Consider the following 17,624-nt stretch of genomic DNA (forward strand, 5'->3'; position numbering starts at 1 on the left):
TCAGTGCCCTTCGGGGTTCTGGGGCATGAAAATCTACAGAATAAATGGCTCTAGGACCTCAAATTACAGGGTGACTGTTAAACAGACTGGGTCCCCTGCATTCAATTTAAGAGGCCACAAGAAGGCGTATTTTTTCTTGACACGGACCAGGCCAGGGTATCAGTGCTAAATCCCGAAACCCTAAACACGAAGGAACTGAACTACTTTTCTAAATCTGGAGAATACACGATTTTCTTTTACATTAAAAGAGAGGCAGAAAGTGCCAAATAACCTCAAATGAGCCATCGGCCAAGTCCTCAAGGAAGGTTTTAACTTACAAGGATAAAACACCTGCAAACAAAGAATGATCAATCACAGAAAACAGCCTTCGCACGAACAGCCGGGATATACATTTCTACCCATGTCTAAGTATAAGAAACAGATGCACTTTCTTACTTTTTAAGGCTTCTAGTACTTTTAGGAAAATCATGCAGCAACTTCTTACGATATTCTATCAACAATTCATGTAATCGATCTTCCTTCCTTTCACTTTCTTCGATGGTTTTGGTGGTCAGTTCCAAGAGCTCCGTGCTGGTCTGGAAGAGGCGGCACGCGTAGCAGGTGGACTTGGCCGTCTCCATCTTGTCGCCGGTGAGCACCCAGACTTTCAGACCTGCCGCGTGCAGAGCTTCGATGGTCTCGGCTGCTTCATCTTGCAGCCTGGGCACAAAAGGAACCCTTGTTATCCTCAAAAATTCCCGACAGAGAGGCTGCAAGAAGGCTTGCGAGAGTAGTCCTGCAACCCACGGCAATTCTGGAGTCCTGACATGTTACCAGCTGGCTTCCCCACACACCCCCTACTCTTTCTGGGAGTGCGATCTCTGGCGTGGTTTGACTTACTAACGTGACTTTCAAGCAGGGAGGTTTGGAAAGGTTAATGACCTCTCTTTAGGTAACTGGTATCCAATGGCAGAATGGAGACTCCTCCCTCTTAGTTAAAATGTTCATCAACTCACCGCACGTTCTCATTCACTGTCACTTTATTTCACTGAATTTTATATCTCAGCATAGAAATACTTGACATGGGGCAAAATGGAAAGGGCATTCTAGTGAGGTATCGGGGGATGTTAGTGAATCCCCTTTGCTGAGCAGCTTTGAGAACAGGAAAGCCAACTAGCCCCAGAGTGAATTTAAGCATAAATCCAAAAGGCATGGAGAGAATACTACTTTCTTTGAGCTCCCTTTGGTCAGAGAATGAGAAAGATATTAGACTAAATGAATCCCATTAAAATTTCAAAATCTTCCAATGTGGCTGAAAAAAAAATATATATAGATAAAACTTTTTTCGTTGTTAAGGCTCATGAATTTGCATTTATCATTTCCTAAAAGCTCCTAAAATATTAAGAGTCTAAAATGTATTCTTTCTAGCTCAATGCTAGAGCCCTCCAATTTTGTCTAGTGCAGCTCAGCCTGGAGAATTAAAACAAATTATTTGAAAGTATGCAAAAACATGCTCTAGCCTGCTGAACCAGGCTCAAATGATCTCTCACGTTGTTTGCTCTAACTCGAATTTCCTTTCCGTTCATTTCTGTCTGCCAAAAGCTTATTAATTCTATCGGGCACCAGCTCAAAGGATGCCTCTAGCACAAAGCTCTCAATACATCATGAGACTTATGCAGATATTTGTGAAATAGGAAACTCAAGGTGTCAACATGTAAAAGATCTTCGAGATGACAGATTCATTCTTCTAAGCCACAAATATTTCACTTAAAAAAATCATTCTCACGGATGGTTCAAAGTCTGGTCTAGCAACAGATCTGAACAGACGATTTCAAAATTTGAGAATAAAATTACCAATCTGGACAGAAACCACTCTAAATGACTGGTCATTAAAATGACAAGAATATCATTTTGTAATTACTTGTCTTCCACTGCAGTGGCTCCAATTAAATTCATGTTTGTCTCAATATCATCAAAAACTTTTTCCATTTTTTCTTCTCTGTCTTGTAGGGCCATTTTTGCCTCTATGAGCTGTCTGTTGATTCTTTCATAATCATCTGGAGTGATTTCTTTGAAGGCTACACAAAGTGTCCGATATCCGTCCTAGAAAGAAAGATCTCTAGTTAGCTAAGGAATTGGGAGAAAAATTCCACAATCCCTTTAAATACCCTCGTTTCACTCTACAAAAGAAATTCTGATATATGTTTAGTTAAAAAAAAAAACCACTAACAGATTGCAAGTAAACAGGTAACATTCAATTAGGTTCAGAATAACAAAATACTACTCTTAAAAAAAAGAAAGCAGAACGTAAATGAAAGATTCTTGAAAAGTCTTCAAGTCTGCAAATTCTGCACAGAAATTTGCTCCAGGATAATGTTTTACATTATGGTAAGGAAAACAGTATTACCAAATGCCCCAATATAAAAATAGACTATAAAAAATAAGCTAAAATTCATTTAAACATTTAAATAGAAATCCCATCAAACAGTCATCTCCAGCATTTCTAGAAGGATGTAGGCTCACCATGGCATTACGTTCCACATGGGCTTTCGTTAACTCAATTTCATGATTTTGCACCCTGGGAAAGACCGCTGAGTCTGCTCCTTTACAAAAGAGAAGGATGTCTCCTAAAATAAACAAAAAAACAAGGGCTCAACTTAGAATTTTAAGACTGGTATTGGGATTTTAATAACAGGAACTACTTTTTAAAAAGATTTTATTTATTTATTTGACACAGAGAGATCACAAGTAGGCAGAAAGGCAGACAGAGAGAGAGGAGGAAGCAGCCTCCCTGCTGAGCAGAGAGCCTGATGTGGGGCTCGATCCCAGGACTCTGGGATCATGACCTGAGCCGAAGGCAGAGGCTTTAACCCACTGAGCCACTCAGGTGCCCCTAATAACAGGAACTATTAAGGTGGCCTCTCCCACTCAGTTACTGTGGATCCTGGGATGAGACATCTTGACCTTCACTCTCGCAGAACAATGCTCATTACCTCTGAAGACAAGCACGGACACAAATAACTCAAGAGCATACAACAAGTTCCTCTGTTAAAATGTACTTCCTTTCAGGGAATCATGGGAGACTGGACTTATGTCAAGGAGCTCCTTCTGAATTCTCTTTGAAAACATTGCCAAGCATGTTTTAAAGTGCGCACATGGCATTCTACTGATGTCAAGACCAAACCCAAGCACAAATAAAATAAAAATCATTTTGAATGAACTACAGAGGTTGCTTTAAAAACAGTGGCTTGGGAGTTTGTACTGGAAACTTGAAAATAGCCCTATAGAGTGCTGGTGTAAGTGTGGCTTTCTGTCAGGCCATGCAATCAGCAAGGGAGTCGCCACTGAGCATCAAGAAAGACACCTTATGGGGCACCTGGGTGGCTCAGTGGGTTAAAGCCTCTGCCTTCGGCTCAGGTCATGATCCCAGGGTCCTGGGATCGAGCCCCGCATCAGACTCTGCTCAGCAGGGAGTCTGCTTCCTCCTCTCTCTCTGCCTCTTTCTCGGCCTACTTGTGATCTCTCTCTGTCAAATAAATAAATAAAAATCTTAAAAAAAAGACACTTTACCCTTATAAAGCAAAATGTTGAGTTCAAGAAGTTAAAGAGAAATGCAGCTGAGGTCAAGGCCCCTGGCAGACCACTTCCCCAGATGTCTCATCATTTGCAGTAGAATGCTTAAGTGCATACATACAGACAGGTAAGATCACCAAGTATCTCAAATGTTAAGTAGTTTTCTCTTTTAATTTTCTCTCACATATCCACAGTGTGTTTAAAAGCCACAGGACAAATTTGGCATTCACAGAATGAAATCAATTTCATGACCTGGCAGTCACCCCGCAGAGTATGAATAAAGGGGGAAACGTTCCCTCAAGGGTCTGTTTGTATCTTCCCATTCTCACACTAAGGAATCTGGGATAGATTTAACACTAAAAGTGGGGCGCCTGGGTGGCTCAGTGGGTTAAGCCTCTGCCTCTGGCACATGTCATGATCTCAGGGTCCTGGGATCAAGTCCCGCATCGGGCTCTCTGCTCAGCGGGGAGCCTGCTTCCCCCCCAACCCCTGCCTGCCTCTCTGCCTACTTGTGATCTCTGTTTATCAAATAAATAAATAAAATCTTAAAAAAACACTAAAAGGTAAGTTACTAGGATATAAATCAAGGAAAATTTGAAAAACCATGTAGAGACAAACAGTCACAGTCTCTCTCACTCACAAACACGCGAGCACACACACAAGAGGCATGTGGGAGCCCGCAAATAAGGTGGGAGTGCTCCCCTACGGCTCTTGTTCTATCCAAGCAGAAGGTATGTCTGCTACCATGGCTCCTCCAAAGGATGCGGGGGGAACCCTGGGATGATTGTACCGGTTACAGTGCCAAGGGCAAGCTTCCCCACTTGATCAAACACAGAGCCCAGCATGCTGGAATGAAGCCACCACATCCTTTCCAGCAATCTGGTCCTTAGTCATTCCTAGCTTGCCCGCTCCCTGGGAGTATAAAGCAGCGGGGAGTGAGGAAGGGAAGCAGAGAGAGCCAGCAACTCTCCATACTCAAGAATTCTACAGCTAATTAATCTCAAACCATCCCACTGTACTGGGCTGCTGCATGTAGACATCACTGGTGATTGGTCAGTACCATGAATTATAAAAAGGTCACCCTTTCAGTTTCTGCCTGGACACTCAGGACGGAAGAGTGGAGTTCCGTTTCCAAGAAAATGTATATACTGTCGTATGAACATACGTGCTTATATAAGTACGTTAAGACGTACACAGAAGTTACTGCTTTGTATGACTTTAAGGTAGTCATCTATTACTACATGAGATGTTTTCCTACCTTACAATAACTGATCAACATGCAAATATACAAGTGGAAAAAGAGAAGAAGTCAAGTTTTTATTTAAAAACGTATATACCTGCTTGAGTCTTCACAATGACACTCATGCGACGACGGACAGCATCGAAGTTTAAGGTGTGAAGAAGTTCATACCTTTATGAGGAGAAAAATGAGAAAGAGAAAATACCTAGGCCACACTGGGGAAAAATAACCCACCAGAGAAACATCCTGAATAGAATTCTCCCCTTCTGGTAAGGGTTGCTGGCTGAGGGCACAGCTGTCACTTTCCATTGGGACTCTGACGTTTGTCTGCACTTAGAACGTGGTAGCAGAGGATGCCAGCGTTCGTTAAGGGATATCTGTATCCTCCCATTAGATTACTGCAAATGATAAGGACAGAGTGACGACAAAGGACTGGCAGACAAAGAGCTGGCCAGACAAGCCATTTCTGGAGGGGTCTAGAAATAGTCCCACCTTGCCGATTATTTTAATCGTCGATGGGGTGCTTACTATGGGTCGAGCACAATGCTAGGTACTGGGAAACAGACACGACTCTGCCTGAGTGCCTTCCCTCAAGAGGCTCATTGTGTGATAAGGGAAGCGGAAGGTAATGAGAGGACTGCATCTTCACCAGCCATACACTGTAATAAAGGAACTCACAGGGGAGATGTGAGGCCCAGAAAGAAGATATCTGAAGGAAGGCTTCCTGGAAGAGGCAGTGTCTCGGCTGTGCTCTGCGGGAGTGACATGATGAAAAAAGGGTGGCATGGCATAGTGAGTAGAGAAAAAGGTATGTGCAGAAATAGTTCACTGAAGCTTGAAATCTAGTTGGTGGGGGCACAGCCAGAGGGGTAAGCAAGGGCCGGGAGCTGAGAACATTGTGGTCCGTTTCAGAGATTTGGAATTTTATCCTACGAGCAACAGGAAGTCACTGTAGGGTTCAAACAGTGGAATGATATGATCAGATTTGTACTGGGCTAATCAATCAGATGAAAGAAGGCAGAAGAGTAAAAATAGAGTTAATTATTACAAAGACATGGGGAAATATTTTTTGAAAATGAGCAACTTGGATGCAAGTAGTTGACCTAAGAATATTTACTATGAAGCCTGTTTTTGATGGGAGGTGTGAAGGAGATCTACATGGAGCGTTATCAGTCGGTGTCGACCAGATGGGGGCACTGTTGTGAACTGGCTAGAATCTGGACTCTAATCATGATCCGGGTTCCTGGCAGTCAGGCCAAAGAGCCTTTGCCTGGCTTTTAAGCATCACTTCCCTAAGGGGTCCACTCCCCAAACACATCTACACATATTACAGGTTTCTGAGATGGGTCTCCTGAGAGGCTAGGGGCCAGAATAGAAGTCAGATAAGATAATTACATTTCAAGTTCAGATGAAGGAATTCAAATTAATCACAGACCCTAATTAAAATCTGCTATTAAGCCAAGGCGGTTTTGTTCGTTGGGCTCTCTGTAGGGGAAAAAAAAAAAAAAGATCCAAAACACTGCTGCCTCGGGGTACTTGCCCTGGGGCTCACACTTGAGTGGGGGAGAATAAGACAAAGCTTCTGACACCAGAGCTGTCTCGACTGGTTGAGCCTGCCATCCCACAGTGACCGGCTGGGTTCCGGACAGCGGAAGGTTTCATACAAGTTCATGGATTTTTCTTACAGCGTGTGCTGGAGACCTAACATTAGCATCCGTGTTTCCGAAAGTAAGTCCAGGCAGACTCTCATTCGGGCTCTTGGACCCACATGTAAACCAAACAGAAATCATTTCCACCTCAAGTCCCAGTTTCTGCCACTCGAGAAAAAGGTCTTCTCCTCCCGCTACATTTATATAAAACTCCATCCCGGAAAGCAGAGTCTTATCCAATTATAGATGAAAGAAGTTTCCTTTGCGGCGCTTCCCCGAAATCCACCCAAGGCTGACTGTGGGGTTAAGACGTCACAAACATCAAACACACCGCGCTACTTACTCTTCTATTTCTTTTCTTTGGTTCTCTACTCTCATATGGCCGTTCCGAATTCCTACAAATGTGAACCCATACCTGTGAAAAAGCAAGAAAAAGACCTTTGTGGATCTCTAAAGAACGATTAGTTTTCCCTTGCACTGGGGCACACTTGCTTATTGTTTTCTTCTCTTTTGTGTGGAAAAAAAACAACAACACAAAACAGTCTATAACTATACTTCCCTTTACTGGCTGAGACGACAGGAAAGAGGAAGTCAAAGCCCAGTCACGACTTGTAATCAAGAAGCAATCTGTAATTCCAATTCTGTAGCAGACACATCGGGTGACCTTTTAACCACTTAATCATCTCAGGCCTCAAGGGTAATACAGGACTGTCGGTTACAAAGTGACGTCAAAACTGCTGAGAGCGCTTCAGAAATAGCATGTGTTGTACAGAAAGTGGCCACTGTTGCAGAATTTGCAGAATATGAACATTTGGTCTTCCGGTTGGTATTTATCAACAGTAATGCAAGTCGCATCTACGCATTGCTATTTTCTTTTTGGTCTTAATTGGCTAGGTTTGGGAAAATTTTCACCAATTTTCAGATGAAGATTTTGGCTTTTTATTGAAGAATATCTATAAGATAAGGTTATTGGAGCGGAGGAAAAACAACTGTAGTCCTCCTGTGATTTCCTGTTTTCAGGAGAAGTACAAGCAGTGCTTACTCCTTTTTTTTTTTTTTTAACTCTTCAAAAATGCTCATGTACTTCTCTACAACTTACCTCCGGGTTTTTAAGACAGCCTTCTTGAGGTATGACTGACCCACAAAGAACTACAGCTATTGAACGTGAGGAATTTGAGAAGTCTGGACACGTGCAAACACCGGTGAGCTCATTACCACAAGCGAGGGAAGAGACCCATCCAACCACTCTCGAAGCTTCCGTGGGTCCCAGCGGTGTTCTGTTGTTTGTGGTAAAGTGCACTTAACATGAGCTCTACCCTCTTACCAAACTCTGAAGTGCAAGCCACGGTGTTGTTAACGACGGGTACACGCTGTACGGCACATCTCCAGAATTGAGTCGCCCAGCCTAACAGAAGTGCTTACTTTTTAGCTCCTTTCACCAACGCGATCTCATCTGGTGAGGAGGACATGTAAGTTAACGCGGCTGATTCCGCAGGCCCATCAACAGCATCACTTGTTTTAACTTCTACAGTGTGACATAAGCATAAGGCACGCAGAAAGAGCTCTTCTCGGTTCTGTCGAACGGTAACAGAAAAATGACTCTGTTATTTTCCCTTTGATCACCTGGTAGTCAGCGAACAGACAGAATGTATTAACGTGAGAAAATGTTATAACCTCCAGCAAACTGAGTCGCCGAAATTTCTAAATCCCTAATACTCAGATGAGCTCTACATCCTCCCTTGTACCTGACAGCATCCCCGGGTCTCAGCTAACATACCCCAGGGGCTGTGTTCGCTCATTCAGGCTACGGTGCTGCCACCGAATACTAAATCGGTGAGTTCTTTATGGCCTGAAAGAGTTCATTCAGTATCCAATTCACAATCTGGCGATAGCTCAGGTGCAGGGAGACTTGGGTTCATTTAATGTCTAGACACTCCTGGGACCTGAATGACTGGAAAAGACTTCGCTCTTGGAGCAGCTCATATTTTTAAAGACAAAGCATCAAGAATTACGATCAGACAGACAGGCAAGTGAAATTCTTGCCCCGAAGCCATTTTCCATATCCCTCCCTATTTATAAATTCTGCTTATTAACGATCTCCGGAGGTGTTAGTGAAGCAGGGAAGCTGAAGTCAAAAAAGCAAAGGGTTATTCCAGAGTCGGTGTCATGCACTCCGAGCTCGGATTTCTACTACGCGAAGTTAGCACATGCACACACAGATGGATCTCTCCGGGGAAAATGTAATTCGGAAAATGCCACCTTATCTGCTTTGTCAAAATACGTTAAGGGTCCATCAGTCTGCGAGAGACCATCAGTGTCCTGCGCTGCACCTTTGTATTTGTGTCCATCTATGCAGCACTCAATGAATTCCATGCTATTTTCAGTGAGCGTTCCAGTCTTGTCTGTGAATATATAATCCACCTAAAAACAAGGACACAAACAGAGGCAGTGTTACCTCCTTCAGCGTGACTGAGATTTCGTTAGGCTGTAAGGCGGGGCTCTTCTCCTATCCGTAGCAGAGCACGGTCTCTAAGACTTCTTGTCAAATGTCAGGTTAACACCTGACACCAGCTAGAATGGCCAAAATTAGCAAGACAGGAAACAACGTGTGTTGGAGAGGATGTGGAGAAAGGGGAACCCTCTTACACTGTTGGTGGGAATGCAAGTTGGTGCAGCCACTTTGGAGAACAGTGTGGAGATTCCTGAAGAAATTAAGAATAGAGCTTCCCTATGACCCTGCAATTGCACTGCTGGGTATTTACCCCAAAGATACAGATGTAGTGAAAAGAAGGGTCACCTGTACCCCAATGTTCATATCAACAATGGCCACAGTCGCCAAACTGTGGAAAGAACCAAGATGCCCTTCAACGGATGAATGGATAAGGAAGATGTGGTCCATATACACGATGGAGTATTATGCCTCCATCAGAAAGGACGAATACCCAACTTTTGTAGCAACATGGACAGGACTGGAAGAAATTATGCTGAGCGAAATAAGTCAAGCAGAGAGAGTCAAGTATCATATGGTCTCACTTATTTGTGGAGCATAACAAATAACATGGAGGACATGGGGAGATGGAGAGGAGAGGGAGTTGAGGGAAACTGGAAGGGGAGATGAACCATGAGAGACTATGGACTCTGAAAAACAACCAGAGGGTTTTGAAGGGGCGGGGGTAGGAGGTTGGGGGAACCAGGTGGTGGGTAATAGGGAGGGCACGTACTGCATGGAGCACTGGGTGTGGTGCAAAAACAATGAACACTATTATGCTGTAAATAAACAAAAAATAAATAAATAAAATAAAAATAAATGTCAGGTTAATTACAAATGCACTATTACGAAAAGAGCGGCAAATGAGCAAGAACGTTTTCTTAATTAAAAAAACTTTAAGTAAACTCCACACCACATGTGGGGTTCAAACTCACAATCCCAAATTCAAGAGCCGCAGGCTCCACTGACTGAGCCAGCCAGACGCCCTCAAACAAGTATTTTTAAAGGCCATGAAATAGTATCACATGTCCAAGGTAGACGCGCTCAAATACAGAAGATTAATAGGAAAGGTAAATGTGGCTATTTTATCAAACTAAGAAACTTTCAGTTTATTACTTATCTATTTTGATGCAAAGAAGTTCTAAAATAAAAGTCCATTTTCCAAGTGGGAAGTAAGAAAAGACTGATCCCTTTTACACACACACACACACACGCACACACACATACACATACACACAGAAAAAATATTCGAGAGGAACTTAAATTAACTGCGATGTAACAAAGCTTTTCCTTGAAAAGTAAAATTTTTGATGAATATACTGGATTGAAGTAAAACGCACTGTTATATGCCGCAGATAGAATCAAAGAGTACGGATGGTTAGGGAAAATAATAATATCAAGTTACTTAATTAGGAGACACAGGAAGTCTTTAATGTTCAAAAACGTAATTGAAGTTTCTTTCCACACACTGTGTATATTTTTAGATACTCCTGAAAAAAGTTTCCAAGTTAAAAAAAAAAAAACAGAGTTTATAATAATAGGTTAAAATATAAGCGAAAAAAAGTATAATATAAGCATTCTTTCATAAATAATGGAAAAAGTAAGCAATGAAATAAATTTTCCATGCCAAATAAACCATTTTGAGCTTTTCCATTTTATCTCAGTTTTTATCTCTTCTATTTATAACATCTGGCTTTTGGAAACCCACAATTTTATCCTCCTTTTTGGCAATTTATGCTTAAATAGTTAAAATTATGGGCTGACAGGAACAAGCATAAGCACAAGATGAAGGTTTTCATTATGTAAGGGAGAAAGAGATGAACTCCAGCAGTAGTTGCTTTCTCATTAGTTTTCAAAGCTTTTCACGGTAGCAGCTTTTTTTGCTCTGTTAACCAGCCAAGTTTGAATTCTCCCTTTAAATTAATTCAAGTGCTATTATTCCTGTATCGTCTAGATTTTTCCAGTTCAAATAAAACTCTTTGGGACTTTTTTTCTGATCAAAATTATTGACCGTCCTTTTCCCCTGAAGGTTCTCCCGGGTTACTGCGCCTCCTACATTTGGATCAGCATTAACCCACTTAGAAATCTTAGAAAGCGCCAAAGGTGGTCGTTCAAAAAAAAATACATCGTGCAATTGTCTCCCCACGCAGAATGTTCTGTGCAGTATGGATCTGCGTAGAATTGATCTCGCAGGTATAAGGCCAACAAACTATACCCTGAGATGGTCAATATCAAATTGTAGCGTGCATCACTCTCACTTAGAGGGCTTGTTAAAACTCCGCTTGCTGGCCTCTGATTCCCCAGTTTCTGATTCAGCGCTCTAGGGCAGCGCTAGGTAACGGACATTTCTAATTACGTTCCTAGGTGATGCTGATGCTGCTGGTCCAGGGACTGTACTCTGAGAACCACTGCTCTAATACATGCCCTGTACTCGGCCAAGAGGGAGGAGAGGATCAGCTGTTACTAAAAAGAAGAGGACTAAAGAGTGAGAGGCTGCCTGCTTGCCCAACTCACAACAGCCTCTTCCTCTCTAGTGGCAGGTCTGAGGCTGCTGGAAGGGCACTTCTCTATAAGCAAGCTGAAACTCATCATTTTATGGATGCAAAGCCTAAAGCGAGACAGCTGTTCTAGGGTGGAAAGAGCCCTGAACTAAAGTTCACGAACGTATGGAAATGCCTATTTTGCAGGTCAAAAATTTCATATCATTCAACTTAATGGAACATTCGCTCTGGTGTCTTGGCTTCACCACCTACTAACTTTGTGACCTTGGAAAATTCTCATGTCTGTAAACTTTAAATATTAACCTGAAATAACCAAGCCTGCTGCACAAGGCTGTAAAGACTGGAAAAGAAAGTAGAATAACAAATGTTTACAAACTATAAGGTATTAGAGAGATGGTGATAGTCATTGCTGTTGCCTTGACCAAAATCACAGTACTGGACTCTTTCCATCATCTCACATGCCCTATTTTTTCTGATCAATTATGGTCACATTGCTATAGTTAGGTATGATATGTATGTTTCCCTAACTGAATGGTGAACAACTTGAGGTTTTCATGTATACTCTGTAACAGTAACCTCAGTACCATCAACATATTCTTGATATATAGCATAAGTTTAATACCTAACAGCAGGATTGAATTACTGGAATCAGAGTATATACCCAGACACACCATTAGGCGTCGCTGCAAGACCTGAAGGGGTTATAAAGCAGGAGGCTACCCCAAAATATTTTCAAGATGGGTTGAAACCATTTGGTTGCCTAAAAGACTGATGTCTGATCATAAAAGACTCCATTCTTTTCCAACTGAACAGTCTACTTCCTTTTTTCCTACAGATTTACCTATTTTGGGGGTCGGGGGAGAAAGAGAAAGCTCGAGAACATGCACAGAAGTGCGAGGGGCATAGGGCGAGGGAGAGAGATTTGGGGCTGGATCTCACAATCTGGAGTTCACGACCTGAGCCAAAACCAAGAGTCAGTTGCTCAACTGACTGTGCCACCCAGCTGCTCTTACTTCTTTTTGTTTCTCAAGTCAAACACTGTCCTAAATGTATCTTCCCATTTTTTAAATATCAGTGTGGGTCATTTTTTTTTTTAAGTAGGCTCCATGCCCAGCACGGAGCCCAATGCAGGGCCCAAACCCATGACCCCGAGATCAAGACCTGAGCCAAGACCAAGAGTTGGCCATTCAGCTGACTAAGCCATCCATGTGCCCCTCAATGTGGGTCATTTTAAAAGAGATTAAGCAAGTATTTGCAACGGTATCAGTGGGACCTAATTGACACTGCTTTTTTTTTTTTTTTTAAAGATTTTATTTATTTATTTGACAGAGATCACAAGCAGGCAAAGAGGCAGGCAGAGAAAGAGAGGAGGAAGCAAGCTCCCTGCTGAGCAGAGAGCCTGATGTGAGGCTCGATTGCAGGACCTGTGATCATGACCTGGGCTGAAGGCAGAGGCTTTAAACCACTGAGCCACCCAGGCGCCCCAACACTGCTTTTTTATAACATAAAAAGTCATACAGATCTGAAATTATGACTCATCAAGGAGGAAGCTGGTTAGACTCAAATTTGTGCGTACTGGTCCACTGAACAGTAAATGGCCTAGGGAACTATTTCAAGACTTCTCTGCATTTTCATTCAGGTAGTTTCCACACATATGAGCTGATAATGAAGGCAAGTTGTTTTTACACCATATAAATGAAAGTGGTGGTCTGGCTATTAACTTAGTGCTTTGACTAAATGACAATCACAGCCAGAAAGGCAGGTTTTTTTAGGGGAAAGAAGTGGTGGCTGAAATAAAAACTCTAGTCTCTTTTCACTGATCAAATTTACCAGATCATTACCCAAAGCTCTACTTTGCTTTCTGCAGTGTGAACACAGCCTGAATGATAGGAATAAGATTACCTTCCACTGCTGAGGTGGGGTTCTGGAAGATGTAAGAATCTCAGTGAGTGGCACCTGCCTTGGATATCCTGCCTGTCTCTAGACAGCATTAGAAGTCACATGCGGCATGATGGCCGCTCTATTCATGGTGTCCTGGGGCTATGGCCACATTCCTCCTTGGGTAGGTGAACCACGCACCGGATCTAGATGCGGTGGATTTACTCAACTAAATCACCTGTCAGGGAGGGAAAGTTCACCAGAGGTGGCTTGTAACTCAGTTTTTTTTTTTCCATGCAGTAATGCTGTAATCAATGCTTTTTACCGGGACCAGAGTAGTTCTATTCAGACAGCTCTGTTCCTGGGTGAAAAGTGGTTTACAAAGGCTAAGTAAGGTCAGCTGTGGCAGCTGAAGTCACCTTCAAAAGAATCTTCTGGGAACAATATCTAAGGGAAAAAAATCATTTGTTCACTCAATTCTTGTTCTATCCTTGGTGACTCAGTATCTCTGTGGGATGCAGATTCCACAGTCTGGGATCCTGGAGTCATGTTGTCAGCTCTCAACAAGACTGGTATCTGGAGTGTCCTCTCCCCCTTGTGCCTGTGGTTGTTAAGATGGTACTTCGGTCTAGGCACGGCTGGGTGAAGAACAGAAAGAGTGGAGGCCGTGGGGGGCTACATTCGGGAGGAGGGTTTGGAGGCGTAGATGCAACTTGGCACCATTTAAAACAAGTGTGAGGCCCTGTTCCAGCCGCACAGTTCCATTGACTGAATTTGCATCTCCCAGTCATAGAAATGACATTTCCACAGCTTTGACATTCTAAATATCATGGGAGTTAAATGAAAGCCAAAAAATTCCCGCAGCCTGTGGAGAGCATTACGTGAGACACAGTACATCCAGACAAAGGGAAGAACTTTCTCAATACTGATGAGAAAATCACCTACAAAGTCACCATTTGAAGAATTACAGCTAGACCATACCACACTGGGAACAAACGCACCTGCCTCAGAAATGAGGCCACAGCCTGGGCTGCGCTGGTATATGAAGCAAAAAGCATTCTGAGGAGCACATGCCCTCACATTCTGAATTCATTTAAATTCCTGCCCTGGAGTTAACAACTCTGCTTGCTAGGAATATATTCTGTCTGATCGGAAATGTACCAGGACAACGTAACAGGACAACTCTGGTCAATGCTGCTTATGGAACAAAACACAGTCATAGAATAGCTTTACTGACTACCCCAGAGTCTATCCCCAACTGGTAACAGACGCTGAGGAAGACCAACTACATGTGTCTGTTCCAAAGCAACAGCCCATAATCTAACAACATCACCAGGTGAGTTGTAAAGAAAACTTCCGTCACATTCGAATTTAATATATAAAGTGGGCTACTCCTCGAAAATGCCAACAAGATAATGAATGCTACAGCTATGAAAACACTGCTTATCTTTGTTATATGCCTGGATAAGAAAATCTCTGAATCACATTTCCCAACGTGAAATGGTCACATACATTGGTAAGCCAGAGTATAAGAACAGGTATTTTCAATACATTAACTTATTTCAAGTAAAAATATATTCTAACCTGACCAAGTTCTTCATTAAGGTCTGATGTGTTAACCAGGGCTCCTTCATTAATTTCTTCATCATAAAAATCCTTATCCCATGAAATGAAGAAGGAGCCCAAGAATTTCTGCATTTCTACCGTGACATACATGGACACAGGTATGATAAAGTTGAACAGAACCATAAATGACAGGAAGTCAGTGAACATCTTCAAAACCTAAAACAGAAGAAATAGTTTGCACTGATTAGATACACAGTTCTAGCCAACAAGTACAAGATAAAGAACCAGTTAACTTTTCTTTTTATTTCAGTGCTAAAAGCACTCTGCTATTGCTATCAAGTTCCCAATGATACCATCCGGTTGGCCAAAGTTCTCATCACAGGATGTGAAAAGAACACTTAAAAACATCCCCGATTTTATCATTATACTTCAGAAAATGTACCTCTTAACTTAACACTTTTTCACTTCCTTAAATTCTCTGCCTTCCCCCCAATACGAACACAGGATCGAAGTTTCTGGGTAGGCATCTATTTATGACATATTCCAAGCTCATGTATAGTCACACAGATTCTTGGGTACAGCCAGAGACACATAACCGGAGATTCTTGATCAGCTGTTTCAAACTCTTTAACTAAAGAGCTAAAAATAAGCACAGATGCCTAAAGTAAAAGAAAAAAATCCTATAAAACTTCTTAAATGTCTAACAGCTTGGGGCTACCATACAACCTGGGAAAACTCGGAAGCCAACAAAAGGTATCATTATCTGAATAACATTTCAACAAAGGGTGGCTTGGTCACAAAGGGCTAGAGTTAAACTTTTTAGCAAGAGTTAAAAGTTGCAGCTTAGGGGCGCCTGGGTGGCTCAGTGGGTTAAGGCCTCTGCCTTCGGCTCAGGTCATGATCCCAGGGTCCTGGGATGGAGCCCCGCATCGGGCTCTCTGCTTAGCGGGGAGCCTGCTTCCTCCTCTCTCTCTGCCTGCCTCTCTGCCTACTTGTGATCTCTCTCTCTGTCAAATAAATAAATAAAATCTTTAAAAAAAAAAGTTGCAGCATAAAACCGATTACCTTTAACGATTCCCGCTCTTTCTGAGTCTTTTGGTTGTACCAAGGTTCATCGTTATACGGGGTACTTTGCCAAACGTACTTTAGAGTAGTGCATACTGCAGCTTTGGTCAGTAACAGAAATAAATACACAATCAGGAAGGCATTAATGGATCTGAAAAAGAAGATATCACGGATTTAAAAACTATATAATGATTTAAGATATCAACCATGTAAAAATTAAGCCATTCGTTTCCTAAAGCCTCTCCTGTGGATGATGGGTAAGCACAGTCTTAGCACAGTGGAAAAGACAGCCCTGACCTCCTGACCTGTTTGCTGGTCACCAATGCTTCCCAAAGTGCCGTGGCTGATGAGCTTACTGCACTTATGAAAAAAGAAGCAGGATGCTATGAAGTGACAGGAGACACACACATGCATAGACTGTACCTACTCACCCCTTAAAGAAAGAGTAGGTTGTTTCCATTTCCCTCAATCCTAAGGGTTTGCAGTAGAGGATGGGGGAGCCAGTGTGAAATCCTCAAACTTAGTGTGGACTCCTTTGATCGGCAAGTAGGGCTATGGAGAGGGCGACACTGATACTCGGGATATCCATGGCAACGACAGTGAGCTACATGCTGGGAACAATGGGCTTGAAGCTCTAGCAGGAGACTATGACCTACGTCGTTGAACTTCCTTACATACAGCAACCAGAGGACCCCAAACCACTCTCCAGCAGTGAAAGGGAGCAAAATTCTAATTCAACTAGACTTTGCCCTTGAAGAGCGACATGAGCTTAGGTAAGTCACCCGGCTCGGAGATCACTGCCTCCTGTGCAAGGCAGACAGGCTAACAGGGGTCCCGCCGCGGAGCTGCTCAGAGGATTAAACGAAATCAGACATACAAATCACTGAGCACAATTCTGGAACCTAAGTGCTCAATGTGGTAGCTGCTATTGTAACGGATGTTGTTTTTTTGTTAAGGATGTTGGTTTTTTGTTACGGCTGTTGTTCGCAATTACCGAAAACTAACTATATCGCAGTTCAATTGCTACCAAAGAGATCGTGGTGCACACTAACTTTTCAACAGCAGAACGCTTCTGAGATTTCCCTTGGTAGTTCAAAGCCATTTTGGTTTCCATCCCAGTGTAAACAGCAACTCCTAAGGCATAAAAGAAGACAGTGAAAACTAGGTCACAAGTATGACCACCAGCCGACTTCCCACCAAACTATATCTTAACCTGAGTCTAGTCACCAGCTGACGCATCATTTATAATATAATTTTCATTCTACGTACTTTATTGTCATATTTAGAGTTAGTTCATTTACTATCTTATAAAGTCCTAACACCTAAAAACAGGCTTAGACTGAGTGGCAAGTATCTGCCATGTCCAATTTGTAACATGCACTATTTATGCTCAGGCTTTACAAAGCATATTTCTGATAAGGAGATCTTAAAAACTGTTCACCATATATCTTCTTGGTATTTTTTAGTGTAGCTCCTTTCAACAAGAGATTCTCAGGTCCCAGAGACCTAAATGAAAAACGAACACAGCTTATCCAAACAGCCCCAAAAATATAGCATCATCAACTCTGGGGACATATTTTGCCCTAACACACATCCATCTCCAAGGGGTTCAGAATGTATCTTTCCACTTCCATCATACGCTTACGCCCCAGGATGAACCGAAAGATCTTTCCCTCTGAACCTCC

The 17,624-nt window shown here is 42.5% G+C and overlaps 1 protein-coding gene across 5 annotated transcripts in view; it reads right to left on the bottom strand.

The window, feature by feature from the left end:
• The window catches only part of ATP11C (ATPase phospholipid transporting 11C), a 184,388-nt gene that overhangs the window by 51,279 nt on the left and 115,485 nt on the right, over window positions 1-17,624 (bottom strand). For all 5 annotated transcript variants that reach the window (XM_045995008.1, XM_045995009.1, XM_045995007.1 and 2 more), the window contains exons 9-19: window positions 17,381-17,445; window positions 16,992-17,073; window positions 15,940-16,090; window positions 14,893-15,090; window positions 8,701-8,862; window positions 7,864-8,015; window positions 6,785-6,856; window positions 4,890-4,963; window positions 2,503-2,606; window positions 1,901-2,082; window positions 436-699 (exon numbers count right to left, since the gene is read on the bottom strand). In XM_045995008.1, the coding sequence (XP_045850964.1) occupies window positions 436-699; window positions 1,901-2,082; window positions 2,503-2,606; window positions 4,890-4,963; window positions 6,785-6,856; window positions 7,864-8,015; window positions 8,701-8,862; window positions 14,893-15,090; window positions 15,940-16,090; window positions 16,992-17,073; window positions 17,381-17,445 (1,506 nt within the window). The remainder of the gene's footprint in view (window positions 1-435; window positions 700-1,900; window positions 2,083-2,502; window positions 2,607-4,889; window positions 4,964-6,784; window positions 6,857-7,863; window positions 8,016-8,700; window positions 8,863-14,892; window positions 15,091-15,939; window positions 16,091-16,991; window positions 17,074-17,380; window positions 17,446-17,624) is intronic.

This window comes from Meles meles, chromosome X (assembly GCF_922984935.1).
Source record: "Meles meles chromosome X, mMelMel3.1 paternal haplotype, whole genome shotgun sequence".
Classification (NCBI taxonomy): Eukaryota; Metazoa; Chordata; class Mammalia; order Carnivora; family Mustelidae; genus Meles; species Meles meles.